We start from the raw sequence: 16,613 nt of genomic DNA on the forward strand, positions 1-16,613 counted from the left end.
CCATGTATACATTTATTTCCCTTTAGATTTCCTCTTTGAACCATGAATTAGTTAGAAATGTGTTATTTAGCTAACAAGCATTTGCGTCCATTCTGGTTGAAGAACACATAATTTAAAATTTCAATTCTTTTAAATTTGTTGACGTTTGTTTTATGACCCATGACATGGTTTGTATGGTATACGTCCCATATGAAGTTAAGGAAAATATGTATTTTGCTGTGATAGACGCAGTGTTCTATAAATGCCAGATACTGTTGGTTGATGGTGTTGTTGGGTTTATATCATCTTGCTCATTTTCTGTCTAGTTATTCTCAGTTGTTGAGATAGAGAGGTGTCAAAGTCTCCAGTACAATTGTGGATTTGTCTGTTTCTCCTTTCAGTTCTATCAGTTTTTGCTTCACATCTTTCCCAGCTCTGCTGTTTGGTGCATACATACTTAGGATTGCTATGTCTTTTTGGTGGACTGACCCTTTTATCATTAAAGTAGTCCCCCCAACCCTTATCTGTGGCTTTGCTTTCCACAGCCTGTTATCTGTAGCCAACTTTGGTCTGGAAGCAGATGATCCTCCTTCTGATATATCATCAGAAGATCACAGTAGGCTAATCCTATACCTCACTTCATCTCATCATGTAGGCATTTTATCATCTCCTATCATCACAAGAACAAGGGTGAATACAGTACACTAAGATATTTTGAGAAAGACCACATTCATACAACTTTTATTACAGTATTATAATTGTCCTGTTATTGTTGTTAATCTCTTATTGTACCTAGTTTATAAGCTAAACTTTACCATAAGTAGGAATGCTTAAGAAAAAACATAGTATATATAGGACTTGGCATTACCTGCAGTTTCATGCATCCACTGGGGGCCTTGGAACATATTCCCTGTGGACAAGGGGGTACTACTGTATTTAATCTCTCTACCTGTGGTAATTTGCTTTGCTCTTAAGTCTGCTTTATCTGATACTAACGCTACCATTTCTGCTTTCTTCTAATCAATGCCTGCATGACGTATCTTTTCCTATGACTTTACATCCAACCTACCTAATCATTATATTTGAAATAAGTTTCTTGTAGATAATATATCATTGGGTCATTTAAAAAATGCACTCTGCCAGGGGTGCCTGGCAGGCTCAGTTCTTGGAGCATGCGACTCCTGATCTCGGGGTTGTGAGGCCGAGCCCCATGTCGGGTGTAGAGATTACTTTAAAAAATGAAGTGTTAAAAACCATGCACTCTGGGGGCGCCTGGGTGGCTCAGTCGTTAAGCATCTGCCTTCAGCTCAGGTCATGATCCCAGGGTCTTGGGATCAAGCCCCACATCGGGCTCCTTGCTCCGCGGGAGGCCTGCTTCTCCCTCTCCCACTCCCCCTGCTTGTGATCCCTCTCTCACTGTGTCTCTCTGTCAAATAAATAAATAAAATACTAAAAAAAAAACTGCACTCTGAGAATCTCTGCTTTTTTTAACTGGTAATTACTGACATATTAAGTCTTACATCTGCCACTTTGTTTTTGTTTTTCCTGTTTTCTTTTCTTACCTTCCTGTGGGTTACTTGAACATTTTTTAGGACTCCATTTCAATTTATCTGTAGTATTTCTGAGTATATCTCTTTGTGTAGAATTTTTAAGTGCCCTTCTCTATGTAACATCATATACACATAACTTACCAGTCTACTGGTTTCTTCATTTTTACCAATTCAAATAAAGTATAGAAACCGTACCTCTCATCATGTCCCTTTACATTTCCTCATTTATAAGTATAAGTATCTTAAAATATTTCTTCTACATACATTTAGAACCATATCAGCAGCATTACCACGTTTGCTTCAACTACTAAAAATAATTTAGAAATTTCAAGAGAAGAAAGATTATATTTACCCATACGTTTGCTTATCATATTCTTTCTTCCTTCCTGATGTTCCAGTTTCTTTTATCATCTCCCTTTTTTTTTTTTTTAAGATTTTATTTATTTGAGAGGGAGCGAGCAAGTGAGAGCACGAGCAGGGAGAGGGGCAGAGGGAGAAGCAGACTCCCCACTGAGCAGGGAGCCTGATGCAGGGCTCGATCCCAGGACTCTGGGATCATGACCTGAGCCGAAGGCAAACACTTAACCAAATGAGCCACCCAGGCGCCCTATCATCTCCCTTTTTTTAGTTAGATCTAAAAGCGATAGTATTCCTTCATCTGAGGATTTCCCCTTCATTCCTGAAGGATATTTTTACTGGGTGTAAGATTCAAGATTGGCAGTCCTTTTTTTCCAGGGCTCGAAAAACCATGTGCCATTTCCTCCAGCCTCCGTGGTTTTGGATGAGAAATCTGCTGTCATCCCAGGTCTTTCCCTCTAAGTCAGGTGTTCTTTTTCTTGGCTCTCAAGATCTTTTCTTTGTGTTTAGTTTTCAGAAGTTCAACTAAGATGAGTCTTGGCATGGATTTCCTTGGGTTTATATTGCTGGGATCCACTCAGCTTTCTGAATCTGTCATTTGGGGATTTTAGGCATCCAAAGTGAACACATGGACACAAATCTCTAGAACCTGCTTCCTGCAGCCATGCCTGGCAGAGTTAACCTGCAGGGCCCAGGTCACCCCTGGCCTGGGTGCAGGAGCAGATTCCACACCTTCTCCTGAGGCAGCTCAGGGCCCTGCCTTGGGATCCCCTCATCCCCTGGTGGGGCCATACTAGCATCCATGTGTTCTTGTTCAGCAGCTCATCCTTTCTGGAGGATTTCAACATACCCCAAGGAGGCTGGCTATTGAGACAGATAATGTCATACTTCACCAGCAACTCACAGATAAGCTCTCTTTCATGTCCTTCTAAGAGAAGATAACCTTGAACTCATTGTTAACAGATACCTTCCCAAAGTTTGTCAGAGACAAATCCTGGTTATGAAGAATGTCCTGGTTCTGAAGGACATGTAGCTCATTCATGCCGCTCAACATTTTTAGTCCCTTTGTGATAAAATGTCTCACACCCACCTTTATGATTACTTGAAATTTCAAAGTAAATTAGATATGACCATGAAAAACACCAGCGATTTTGAACATGCAATTTTAACTCTCATGCCAGGGGCACAGCTTCCTAACCACCAGTTAAGAATTACAGCTCTTAGATATGCTAAATACCACTGTGGGCTGAGGAAGAGTCCACAGAACAAAATTATTTTGGTTCTCCAAGGGTTTGTACAAATTATACTTCGTGGGGGATATGGTATGTTACCGGAGAACTCCTCTGAGGAACAGCCTGGAGAAACTCATGGCAGGGTTCCCAGACAGATATAGGTCTTCACTGAATTATACTGTGTCCTCCAGAGGGCCAGAGGGAAAGGTTCTCTTGGATTCAAGTACTATGTGTGATTTTGTGGCTTCTGACCCATGAGTGGCTGCTCATCTTGACCACACTGGGAACCGCAGAACTGATCATCCTGTCGCTCTCTGCCTGGTTCTAAAGGGCCGAGCGTCATGCCCTGCCCTCGCAACGTACGCCTACTGAACTGTGAATATGACCCAGAGCACTGGCTTCATTTTGTATCTTCTCATTTCATTTTCCGCTTCATCCAATTTTTCCTCACGGCATCTTTTGCATTTGCTTTATTCTTTCCTACCAAGCATTCTCATGTAAGATGCCTTATCCCTTCTGGACCAGGGTGGGAGTATAAATAGTCTGAGCTTTCTACATGTTATCGAAAGAAAAGTAACATGATAATACGTGTAGGGAGTCAACTGGAACAGCTAAGTTCCCATGCCATGGCCTATGGCCAGTTTCTACGCTAAATGTTGTAATAAAAGCAGTGATAAAAAACATGTTCCCTGACCTGAAGGGATTGAAATGGGGAGAGAGAAAGATGAATTAACAATTAACTCTAACAAACGCCAGCTGAGATGAGCAGAGAATGGTGTAACAGAAATGTGCAGCACAGGCCACCGCCTGGCGCTCATCAGCTGTCCTGTCCCCATGTTGGAGCATCACCAGAGCACCACGCCTGCCCTGTCTACACTCATTACAACGTCCTGGAACCCCTATCACATCTCCCCTTGGCCACATCCTCTCTCGCCAGCTAACCCATGGGCCCTGGAGGACAGGCACCCGGCTCTCAGGCCTTGTTCCCAGAGTTGGGCAGAGGCCCTTGGACTCAGGCCTGGCACATCAAGTGCCAGGACATGACCAAAGGAAGCAGGCTAATGCCTCCAGAAAGTTCCAGGCAACCACGTATCAACAACTACACACGTTCCTCCATGAGGAAATGCCCTCTGGGAGAAAAAAGTTGTTAGCGATTATGTTCTCTGCCCTGGAAACGTCTAATAGCAGAAGGAGTTTTAGCAAACAGAGGCGCTACAACTCATCAGAAAATTGTGCGCCAATTATGAAGCCCAAAGAAACCAGGAAGATACTTCTAAGCAAAGAAAAATAAAATTATACTTGCACTATAACTACAACTCTGTTAAATATGTTTGCACGTGCAAGTGACTGGCAGGGAAACTATTAGTAGGGACGGTGAGATTCCGGGGATTCTCAACTTTTCTTCATTTAAAAATGATACTCACTGGGTTTTTTCATTGTTGTTGTTTGGTTTTGGTCTGAATATAAATAATGTGTTTGTTGCAAAAAGTCTGAAAGATCCAGGAAAACAATAAAGAAAAAATAAGCACGGGTGCAATCCTCTTTCCTGCATGAGATAAGGACGACACGCTCTGGCGAACATCTCCTATGCTTTCGCTTGCTCATTTGCACGGAGTCATGCTCAGATTTTGGGAGCCAGGCAAGAGCAGGCACCTGACCCGGGACTTATGGAGCGAGGATGGGAAGAGGAAGAACAGACAGAGTGAGGGCAGACCTCGAGGGGCCGAGAGAGGTACGAGCACATACACACACAGCATCGTGAAAGACCAGAGGGGTGCACAGGGCTGATGGGAGGTGCGTGGAGGGCCATGCGGCCAAACTGGTCTAAGCAGCATCAAGGTCATCATCGAGCTCTGTGGACAGACAGCCTGCATCATGACTGGCCCCTGACCCACCGAAGCTCACTGGGAGAGGAAGGAACCTGAGGCTCATGTGCCCAACCCACAGGAAACGGAGGCAGAAGCAGGATCTGAACCCAGAGTCCACACCCTCCCCATCTATGCCATGAGGCTCTGAATGTCGCGTTCAGAGTCCAGGATCCCAACGAGCAGTAGTCAAGAAAAAGGACTGTTCGCACCACAGCCGGGCCTGGGCTGCGCACAGCCCAACCGCCCACGTACCATTCATGTTCCAAGTAAAGGCATCTCGAAGCTTCTGCCCGTCGATCTCCATGTCCAGCCGGATGGGGACAAGCACCTCAGGCTGGGATGCGTTCTCATGGATCACAGCTGGGTCGTGGTCATCAAAGCTGGAAGTGAAGTGGCAGCAAAGTCAGCAAGGGGTGTTGTGGGTCTCCACGCTCAGGGCCTCCCTCTCTGCGCTGCTGGTCACTGCGAACCTGGCCAGAGGGGAAAAGTCTACTTCTTATGGCAACTTGTCAACTAAGGGCTGAGCCAGCAGAGACGAGCCAACAGGGGTCCTGCGGCCACAAGGGCAGAGCTCCACACTTCAAGGGCACACAGGGAAGGGAGAGGGAGTTGCAGCCTTGGGCAGCGGGAGATGACCTTGACGTATCCCAAAGGAAATGAGATTTAAGCCCCAAAGCAGGCCTAACTTTCACAGAAAACTGTAGGAAAGGAAGGGTATTTCCAGAAGAGGAAATACTTGAGCAAAAGCCAAGGGGCAGGAGCGGTGAGGAGCTGTTGAGGGAGCGAGAGCAAGAACACCGAAGGCGGGGTGCAGATTGGGAGGAGTGGGGGGAGCAGCGTGGAGGACGCAGAGAAGCTACAGGGTGTCCAGGTACCCAGGTACCCATGCTTCTCCACCTCACGCTACGGAATCCAGCTTCTACCCTGAGGGAGCCCCAGGAGAACCCAGAGCAAGGCAGGTCATATCTGTATTGTAGGCAGACAAAGAGGGAACAGGTTGGGGTGGTGAGGCAGATGGGGGAATGCTGGAGGGTAAGGGGACCCTAAGGGTGTCTGTGGAATACGGACGGCTGAGACCTGCTCTCAGGAGGGGCACAGATAACAGACAAATAAATGAGGAAAACACACTGTATGCCAGACACCAATGCTCTGGAAAGCATGGACAGGGAAAGGGAAAGGAGTGGCCATTCTAAAGAGGGGGAAGCAGCTCTGGGAAAGGGACATTCAAATAGTGACGGGAAGGAAGAGGGAGAAGGGGTTCGGCCATGCAGACGGTGGCAAGGAGTGAGCTCTCAGCAGAGGGAACTCCAAGGGCAGAAGCTTCTGGGTGGCTCTCAAAGCAGCGTGGAGGCTCATGGGCCTGAGGGTGAGTGAGGGTGGCAAGAGAAGAAGCCAGAGAGCGGTGGCCGCTATGAGGACTCCCTGGCGGACACGTGACAGGGTATCTGGAAGACCTGCGACAGGAGTGGTGCCATCTGCCCTGGGCAAGGGGGCCCACACCTGAGTGGGGGCTGGCCAAGGGCGGTCCAATTCCAAACATTTGGCACGCTGAGAAGGAAGAAATCTGCTGAGACTAGCTCTGTGGCATGAGAAGGAGGAAGTTCTGGGGTTTCAGCCTGAGTGCAGGAAGGATGGGATTACTGTGTCCTGGGTTGGACAAGTCTGCAAGCAGTGTGTGACGGACACCCGAGGACAGCATGTAGGGGTGAGGCTGGGCTGCAGAGATGAAAGTGGAAACTTGAAAAAATGCCTCCCAAAAGATATCCAGTGCTAATCCCTAAAACCTGTGACCATTATATGGCAAAAGGCGGGGGAGGGAACTTTGCAAATGTAATTAAGGGTCTTAAGAGAAGATTCCGCAAGTAACCCTAAATCACATCACAGGCGTCCTTTTAAGAGAAGACAGGGCACAATTTCACATACACAGAGGAGGAGGCCCTGTGACCCGCTGAGACACAAACTGTTGATGCACCCACAAGCCCAGGAATGCTGGCAGCAACCAGAGGCCAGAAGAGGCAGGAACAGCTTCCCGCCGCAAGCCTCCAGAGGGAGTGGGGTCCAGCCAACACCTTGATTTTGCTGCACTGAAACTCTTGCCCCCAGAACCATAAGAAATAGATTTGTGTTGTTTTAAGCCACCCAGCTTGCGGTGATGTGCTCCAGCAGCCACAGGGAACTAACAGTAGGGATGTCAGGGGGATGGCATCTCAAACCACAAGATCCAAGGGCTGCACCTTCAGGAGCACCCACTGGAGGCGCTGGGGACACAGGAGAGAGCAGCGAGACTAAAGCAGGCAGAGCCCGGGGCTGGAGTAAGCTGGAGACTGGCTGTCCCAGAAGCCGAAGGGACAGTTTCAAGAAGGCAGCATAGTGTTTTAGGGAACACAAGGTCAAGGCAGAGGGAAGAAGCTAAAACTGAGGTGGAATCCGTGGGGGGGTGAGGCATGCTCACCACAAAGGGAAGGTTCTCTTCTTGTCCCGGCCCATGCGGTTCCTGTTGATGGTCGTGGAGCAGGGCACAGCGTCCAGATGGTGGGAGCTGTTGGGCAGGGTGGGCACCCACTGGCTGTTCCTCTTGGCTTTCTGTTCCCTGGGGAGACGCGAGAAATGCCCCTGCTCAGTCTAGGAACCCACTACTGACCATCAGCCTCCAAGTCATGGTCAGTGGACACCCACTGCACCCCTGCCAGGCTCCAGGACCCCGTGGGGACCCCTAAGCACCCCGGATTCTGCACGTGTCTACTCCTGAGGCTCCCACTGGCACCCATTCAGAGGCACCCGTGCTAGGGGAAGGGTGCAGAGGGGCTCCAGACATAGCAGAACAGTGCCCAGCCCAGCACACGAGTCGCAGTATAACACGGTATGTGCTAGGCATGACTCCATGGAAGCATTATCCCCTCTGCAGGGAATGTACATGAGGAGGAGGCTTCCCAGGGGAGCAGACCCTGGAGTGGAGCCTTACGCACTGAGTTGGGGCTCACTGGGAGTGGGGGGTAGGGCATTTCCAGAAGCGCACAGGTGGCAGGAGAGAGGAAGCTTGGATAGGTTGTGGGCTTGGCTGGGGCTGGAGAGGCGGGACAAGGAGAGGGTCCCAATCCCAGGGGCTGGCATGCTCCATGAGAACTGACTGCACTCGGCAGGCGGCTAGGAGTCCCTGAGGAGTTTGAAGAAGGGAGAGACAAGATCAGACTATTCTTTTAGGTACACAGGCCAGCTTGAGATGGACAAGGCAACGCTTCTGGCTTCCAGGTTTCCAGACCAGTAGGGCTGATGAGAAGCTGTGTTAGTGAAAACTTTCTAGAAAGTGAGGCTCAAAGTAATTCAAGTAGCATACCATAAAAGGGCTCACTCTTCTCTGCAAATTACAGGTTCCTCTTACTACCAGGAAAATACCAAAAGGCTGTTTTAAACCGAGGCTCCAGGGCTGGGCTGGGTTGAAAGACAAGTGCTCGGGTTCCCACTATGCCCTGTGTTATCACTTTATCATCCTCAGGGCCACCTTCCCTGGTGAGTCTGAGCAATGTGAGGGCAGCGTTGACTGTGTGTCATTTGCTTTTATATCCCCAACACCCGTACCACATCTCCTTCAATAACTGTGGGCTACCGTTCAGAGAACGTGACAGCAACTGCGCGATTTCCCTCCCATCACTGTCCCCAAGGAGGGGCGGGGAGACGCGGCTAGCAGCCCTTCTCTCCATGGGGTGGTGGAAGGCAGAAGCAGTGGCCATGACCTGCCGGGCCCCAGGCCCTCTGACTCTTTCCTTTTCTAAAGCTGGGACCACCTTCGTCTCCCATGCTATAGTTCCAGAATGCCCCTTTTCTAAGGGTGGGGCAGGGAGAGATGTACAGTACCAAACTCGGCTGGGACTCTCTCAAGTCCCCCGTACCCACGTCTTACTCTCATCTGATGACCGGCCTTACCACATACCAGAGGCCCAGGAGAAGGAGGAACGTGGAACTAATTCGGGCAGGGCTTACAGGACAGCAAGGCTGGGGTCCCCTACCACAGTCCATCTGGGCCAGTGGTTTCGAATCTTGGCTACACAGACTCATGTTAAGAGTGCAAAATTTCTGGTAGGAAATCTCTGAGCCTGAGGAAGGCCCAGGAATACAAGTTCTTTACAACTTCCCTGGGCAATGCTGGTGCAGCAGGGCCTGTATTTGGGAACCTCAGGTCAAGACCACCACCTCTTTCCTGAGGCTCCTAGAGCTGGCATCGAGGCTTCCCCTCTGCCAGAAAAATGCTGCCTTATCTCAGCAGAGATCTCGCTCATTCCCAGGCCTGGGCGGCTCAGCCACGCCCCTCTGTCAGGTAGCTGTCTCAAGCAGCGTGCAAATCCTGTCCCAGACACAGTGAGGGAGCCAGACACTGAATCCGAGAATCTGGCGGGATTTGACCCTTCTTCTGCTACACGCAGGTCTGCCCAAGAGGGGATATCCAGCCTCTGCCCTACCTTTCCAGTGACGAGGAGGGGGGGTGCCAGTCCTCCTGTGGAGCTGACTGGGCAGTGGGAAGGCACTTCCTGAGCACAGGGCCTGAGGAAAGCAGCTTCACTCAACCTCTACCCCCAACCCTCCCGGCAGTTTTATTTATTTTTTTTAAGTAGGCCATGTCCAGCAAGGAGCCCAATGCGGGGCTGGAACTCCCGACCCTGAGATCTAGCCCTGAGCTGAGACCAAGAGTTGGCCACTTAACCGATGAAGCCACTCAGGTGCCTGCCTCCCAGTAGTTTTGGGCTCTGGGGTAACTACAATACTCTATTCCCTCAGCTGTTCCTCACGTGACACAATCTTCAAGAAGTGTTTACTGCCCCATAAAAGGTTCCTGGCTGACATGTGCAGACTTGAAAGCCCCAGCCATATGTACATGATTTCCTTCTGCCACTTCCCTAGGAAAGTCTAGCCGTCCTTATGTTCTTACCACATCCCTCGGGGAAAGAGGAATCTGCAGAGCACACATCTCTAACACTGGCCAGGTGGGGTGTGTGTCACCTTTAGGTGGGGGTGGGGGGAGGATTATAAAAACGACCCAATAGTAAAGTTGAAAGACAATCTGGAAAGAAATGATTTTTCCATAACCACATCACTCAAAACAATAAGCCTCCTTCCCCCCACCCTCAGTGTCCCCAGGGTTTTGTGCATCTAAATGCATGTGTTCTTGAGAGCTGAGAGGGTAACGGAGGTATCCTGCACAGCTCACTCACGCGAACCATGTTTCTGGTTGCCGCAGAGTCTAATTAACTATGACCTAAACAGTTACCTATGTCCCAGTCTATCTGGTTCGAGGATATAGTCTCTCCTGGTCTATAGCCTAGTCTGTCACACCCTAGTCTACTCAGCTGGCTGCACGTTCTCTCACTCAAGCCTCTCCCTAAGGCTGGATGCTCAAGTGGCTCCATACTGTCCGTCATTACTCAGGATGCTACCAAGTGCCTCTTGGTGCATATGATGATTTCTGCTGGTGGTGGTGGCCTTTTAAATTATTTGTCTGAGACACATTCCCAGGGGTGACATTAATGGGCCAGAGAACAAAAACAGGTTGGTGTCATCACCATGGCCTTGTACAAAGCCTCTGCAGGGTGCCTGAGTGCGCCAGCTCTATCCTACCTTCCCCAATTCTTTGTCGCTAGTCATTTATTTTCTTTTACTTTGAATTCTTAACATTACACAAGGCCAAACATCGTCTCCTCTATTTGTTTACTCCATGTGCTTCCAGGGGGGCCCACTCTTTACCTATTTAGCTACCGGGGTATCCAGGTTTCTCTTATAAATGTGAATGTGTAAAAACCAAATAAAACTACCTATGAAAATGAAAAAATTAAAAAATTAAAAAATAAATCTGAATGAACAGACTCTATAATGTAACCACCCTCCAATTACTTACCTAATTATTACTGTAAATACTCTTTCAAAGGTTCTAAGCTTCTATATTAAAATCTATCATTCGAGGTGCCTGGGTGGCTCAGTCGTTAAGCGTCTGCCTTCGGCTCAGGTCATGATCCCAGGGTCCTGGGATCGAGCCCCGCATCGGGCTCCCTGCTCGGCGGGAAGCCTGCTTCTCCCTCTCCCACTCCCCCTGCTTGTGTTCCTGCTCTCGCTATCTCTCTGTCAAATAAATAAATAAAATCTTAAAAAAAAAAATCTATCATTCACAGGCACCTGGGTGGCTCAGTCGGTTGAGCATCCAACTCTTGGTTTCCGCTCGGGTCATGATCTCGGGGTCATGGGGTTGAGTCCCCCTGCGCTCAGCACGGAGTATGCTTGAGATTCTCTCCCTCCCTCTCCCGCCTCCCACAAGGCTTGCACATGCGTGCTCTGTCTCTCTAAAATAAAAGAATAAATAAATCTTAAAAGCTATTGTTCGTTTCTTTTGTGAATTTATCTGGGCCACTCATTTTTCGAACAGATTAGTCCCACTTTCAAAGCATTCCTAATGACTTTCCAGAACCCAAGACTTGGCTTATGTTTCTTAGAAATTCCAAAGATACAGAAGAAACTTGGAAACCTGGCTAAGACAATTTGTAAGCACAGTGGGTGAAGTGTTTAAAAGTATTTTGGTTCAGAGGTGCTTGGGTGGAGCAGTCAGTCAAGCTTCTGACTCCTGGTTTCGGCTCAGGTCGTGATCTCGGGTCCTGAGATCGAGCCCGGCATCCGGCTCCAAGCTCAGAGGGAAGTCTGCTTAAAAAAGACTCTCTCTCCTTCTCCCTCTGCCCCACCCCACGCCCTGCATGTGCACGTGCACGCTTGTGCGCGCACTCTCTCTCATTCTCAAATAAATACACCTTTGAAAGTATTTCAGTTCAACTGAATCGCAATCAGTTCTAGAGTATGAGAAAAATACCTGCGGCTGTCTCCCGAGAGCATGCCCCGGCCGGGGGTGTACTACCTGAGGTAGGTGGGCGGCTCCGTGCTGATGGACACCGCCTTGTACTTCTCGTCGTTGCCGTCCAGAATCTCTTCCACCTCTGAGGCTTTTAACAGCGTCACGCTGGTGGCCAGGGTCGTGTACCCGTGATCTGCAAGCAGAGATGCCGCTGCGGTCACCCTGCTGGCGGGGCAGCGAGGAGCGGCAGCCAGTGGATGCAGCACATCGAGGTCCTCACATGCACGAGGAGGGAAAAGCAGGTGTCAACCTTACTACTGCTAAATGCTGGCCTCTTCCAAAAGGGCAATCTGGACGGAGTGCTTTCAGGGTCCTACTGAAGAAGCACTCCCAGAGGACTGACTCACGCTAATTTGTGCCAGGAGCACCGGCTCGGGGCACAGAGGAAGCGCCCGGGGCGGCAGCAGCCACGGCACAGCACAGCCAACAGGTCCTCTGGGCGGGGTGGGAAGGAGGCTCCAGAGTAATACCACCAGTGGGAAGAGGTCTGACACCACGGCAATCCACGACACGAAGCAAAGTGGAGAGATGGAATGAAAGATGAAAAATACTTTTCTTTTAAAACAAGAGCCCAGAGAGTTAGAAAGAGCTGCTTCACACCGAACGTCAATTTCCGGCCCTGTGCCAGTCAACGCACGCCCTCTGGGAAGCAGGACAGGTTCTAGGCAGCTCGACCCATAGCTCTTCTAGGGAACCTTGGTCAAGAGCTGCTACCTGTCTGCGCATCCAGCCTGGCTTCTCCTGGAGAAACAAATCGGTTATGGGGAACGTGTCTCCAAAGCACAAGGCAGAAGAGCCACTGAGACTTCACTTGAGGCTTGCGGGGGTGAAAGCAAAGCTAGGAACTCACTGCGTTAGTGACTGGTGCTCCACTCGGGGGGGCGGGGGGGCAGAGGGAGGACAAAAAAGGAGACTTTTTAAAGCAAGTGAGTGGCAATGTTATAGCAGCACATAAAAAAAGAAGCTCCGGCTCCTGCATTAAAAGAACCACTACTTTGCCCACAGTGGACAAGACCACAGCAGTACCTACAGACACAACCAAACAGGACAGGCGGACGTGCGCGCACGCGCGTCCACACACACACACACACACACACACACACACGCATGCACAGCTTCAGGCAGAGTCTTCACCCAGGCCTGGGCAGCTCTCTATAAGGCGCCACTGCCAAGCGGAAGCAGTTTCGCCACCTGCCAAATGCCACGCCGCGTCCAACCCGAAAGGTAAGGGGAGACGCTCCCGTCGGAGCCCCCGAAGTGTCTGCAGAGCATCTTCTGGGCCTGCGCAGAGCTGCCGCTGCCAAAGCCCACTCAGCTCTCGAGTGTCGGGCGGTTCAGCCAGCGAGCCCCAGGCACACCTCAGTCACACCGAGCAGGGACATGCACATGAGCACTAGCACGCTGGTCGTCAGAATGAGGTGCTACGGGATGGATGTGCTCTGGGAAGCGAAGCGGTGAAAGCCCCAGAGGGGAGTGGGAGCTGGGGCCACCACCCGCCGCTCGGGCTGCATGGAGGGTGACTATGGCGACAAGCCCACGGCAGATGGCAGAGCATCACAGCATTCCTAAAACGTTTTGAGACCAACATGTCTTCACAGCACCCACTCGTGTCCCGGCCCCACCGCCCTCATGGCCCCGCCGCCCTCACGCCCCCGCTGGCCCTGCTGAAAATACCTGACAAGGGACCACCGGCTCCCTGGAGCCGCTTTCTCGCCTGAGCTGCGCGGCGAGCTCCGGGGCGACCCTGCCCCTCGGATGCTCCCTGCCACACTAAGGTCACGGCTGCAGTGAAGACACTCTGGAGTGAAAACGTTTTATCTTCATGACATAAGCGAGTGGTTTTGAAACAGGTTTACAAACCCTCGTGAAGACGCACCCTTAGTGTTAGGTTTTGTTTTTTTACCATGTGACGATGCAACTATTTTCTTCCTCTCTTCCACAGTGGCTAGTCGCCTCCAGAGCGAGGGGTATCTCTTGTACAGAGAACCTCGGAACATACGGAGGTAGTTTCCCACCTATGAGTAAAGCAAGAAGGCTCATTATGAGGGTGATGTCTCGACGCAGAAAGAGAGGGTCGTGGTGCAGAGGCTCTGCCCGACTGAGTGACAAGCAGAACACGAGTTAGCCTCCGGGCACCAGGCTTTCTGCAGCCATAAAAACACATTCTGCTGACATCGAGGGTTCAACAGCAGTGCACATCTGGCCCACATCTGCCCCTCTAGGCAGGGGCCATAACATCTGCATCCTGACGACAGGACCAAGTTCTGAAAGGCCTGACCAGACGCTTCTGAGGCAGGCCCCCAGAGCTCACCGAGAAGCTCGTGATGATTTTGATTTTAGACTAAGGATCCCGGGCCCTTTCCAGAAATGTAAGGCCTCTTTGACTTTCTTTTATCTTAAGAATAGACTTTGATATTTTTATGATGTAATAAACACCAAAAAGGTCTTTTAATTTTAGACAGATGCAGGATAATTTTCCCCATAGCCCCTGTTGGCTTTGTTTAGTAACAAAACTCAAACCAGGAACACCAAAGGAATTTTCCAAAGAGTTTAAAAAGCACTTACTGGCAATCAGCATATTGCTATATAAATCACTGCTGCCCCAAACAACTGCTTCAGTTTGTCTGTACCGGATACTCAAAGTATGACTTCCTTAATGAAAAGAAATCTAGTCTCCAAGTTTTTGTCAAGAAACTCGATTACTGGGGCACCTGGGTGGCTCAGTCGTTAAGTGTCTGCCTTCGGCTCAGGTCGTGGTCCCAGGGTCCTGGGATCGAGCCCCACATCAGGCTCCCTGCTCAGCAGGAGGCCTGCTTCCCCTTCTCCCACTCCCCCTGCTTGTGTTCCCTCTCTCTGTCAAATAAATAAATAACATCTTAAAAAAAAAAAAAAAACTCGATTATTTCACAGACAGTGACCACTTGGGTCCCCTGGAAGGGGACAGTCAGTAGACCGAGTGCTATGTGTGGCTCCACCTAGGGCCACAAAGCACAGCCCTTTTCTGGGTCTCCTCACTCATCCGTCAAACATGCAGCAACTCTGAACTTTGCCCCATGGAGACCATTTCTATTATTCTTCCCATTTACCTACCCAGCACAATATTATTTGTTAAATTAGAATGGGTTTCTCCCTTTTTCATGAATCAAAGATTTTTATGATCGACAACCAGGGCTGCTGAACTGCCTGACAGAAGAGTGGCCACAGCGAGTTGCTCATTCTCCACACAGAAGGCACAGACCCCTCTCTGCATTATTTGGCTTGAGTACCATTATCATCCAAGGGCAAATGGATAGTTTCCACTAGGTTTTTGGAAAGAAATTGACAACAATGCCCCCCACCATTACCTCGCAGGTCCTGTAGGGCTCCAGGACACCTAGATCCTTCCCAAGACCCCTTTGGAACTTGGGAGACCAGGACTTGCCTTCCTGGCTTTCCCCTAAACCGGCCTTCACCCTCTCTTGACACCAAGTGTCCCAAACATAATATGACGGTTGGGGCGCCTGGGTGGCGCAGTCGGTTAAGCGTCCGACTCCTGGTTTCGGCTCAGGTCAGGATCTCAGAGTCGTGAGATCAAGTCCCGAGTCCGGCTCCATGCTGAGCAGGGAGTCTGCTTGAGATTCTCTCTTCCTCTCCCTCTGCACCTTCCACTCTGCTCGTGCTCTCTCTCTAAAATAAGTAAATAAATCTTAAAAAAAAAACAACGAAGGTGTGAACCTGGGGATTTCTTAGGGTGCTCTCAGCTCTGTGACTCTGGCTTGGTGAACGCAGACGGCAGGAGAACAGGGACACACACGTTTATTGCAACTGCAGATGCCTCCCCAGAGCCGCTCCACAGACGAGGAATGGCAACCCTGGGGCTGTTGCTGTGGCTGACCCAACCTCTCTGAATATGGTGTCTGTTTTCCAAGGGGAAGGGGCCCAGAGGCCTTCTACCCAATGCTGTGACAGGAGTTACTGGTTATCAATAGTCAGCCTCCTGATCTTGAATCCTTTGCAGACCTCCAGAGATCTGACAACTGTTCAGCCCGGCCCAAGAGAGCAGATGCCTCTCCCCTCGCCCATCTAGGTTCTAAAGACTGGGTCTCAGGACGATTCTCACTCAACAGGGTTGAAAAAGAAGCCTACAATTAGCCTTCCAGAAACTAAGAGGTGTTATGGGTAAGATCTTAGAGACCATCGAGTCTAAGCATCTCACATACATGAGAAAAGTGAGGAGGCAGAGCAGGGCTGGAACCAGGCCTCCTTCTTCCCATCTCTCAATATACTCCACCTAATAACTGAAAGCTTGCTTTTCAAGGAGCATCCACTCAGAGTCAAGGCCAAACTGAGTGCTTTTCCTGTCCATTAGATCAGATAAGGGCTTCTTTAAATAATGTGCCCAATATCAAAGGAAATTCCTCAAATGCCCTGTATCCTGCATTTAGGCGCTTCCTACAGGTCACTGAGCTGTGGCACACAGACAGGCATGGACTCCGCTTCCCTGCTATGTCTGAAGAACAGCACTGATGTGATAATGTGAAAAACTGATTTATAAATCCTGCCCTTTTTGTTTTATAAAAGTTGCTGAAAAATGGACAATAAACTCCTGATGCTACTGACGATACTGGTCTCCTAACCTGATACAATTGTAACAAGCCAGGAATCACAGGGTATCATGAAAGCCTCAGTGTGACCATCATGAGGCTCCATTCATTCATGCTATGTTCAATCGCAAAGGAAAAAATCCCCCATTATTTTAAAAACG

The 16,613-nt window shown here is 49.6% G+C and overlaps 1 protein-coding gene across 2 annotated transcripts in view; it reads right to left on the reverse strand.

Moving 5' to 3' along the window:
• Positions 1-16,613, reverse strand: part of SMARCB1 (SWI/SNF related, matrix associated, actin dependent regulator of chromatin, subfamily b, member 1) — a 36,116-nt gene that overhangs the window by 18,304 nt on the left and 1,199 nt on the right. The window contains exons 2-5 of one of the 2 annotated variants that reach the window (XM_032397571.1): positions 13,773-13,884; positions 11,873-12,002; positions 7,439-7,576; positions 5,239-5,366 (exon numbers count right to left, since the gene is read on the reverse strand). In XM_032397571.1, coding sequence (XP_032253462.1) covers positions 5,239-5,366; positions 7,439-7,576; positions 11,873-12,002; positions 13,773-13,884 — 508 coding nt within the window. Of the gene's footprint in view, positions 1-5,238; positions 5,367-7,438; positions 7,577-11,872; positions 12,003-13,745; positions 13,885-16,613 lie in introns of both variants that reach the window. The other variant, XM_032397569.1, reaches the window with a different exon arrangement.

The sequence above is a fragment of the Phoca vitulina genome, unplaced genomic scaffold (assembly GCF_004348235.1).
Source record: "Phoca vitulina isolate PV1807 unplaced genomic scaffold, GSC_HSeal_1.0 scaffold100, whole genome shotgun sequence".
Classification (NCBI taxonomy): Eukaryota; Metazoa; Chordata; class Mammalia; order Carnivora; family Phocidae; genus Phoca; species Phoca vitulina.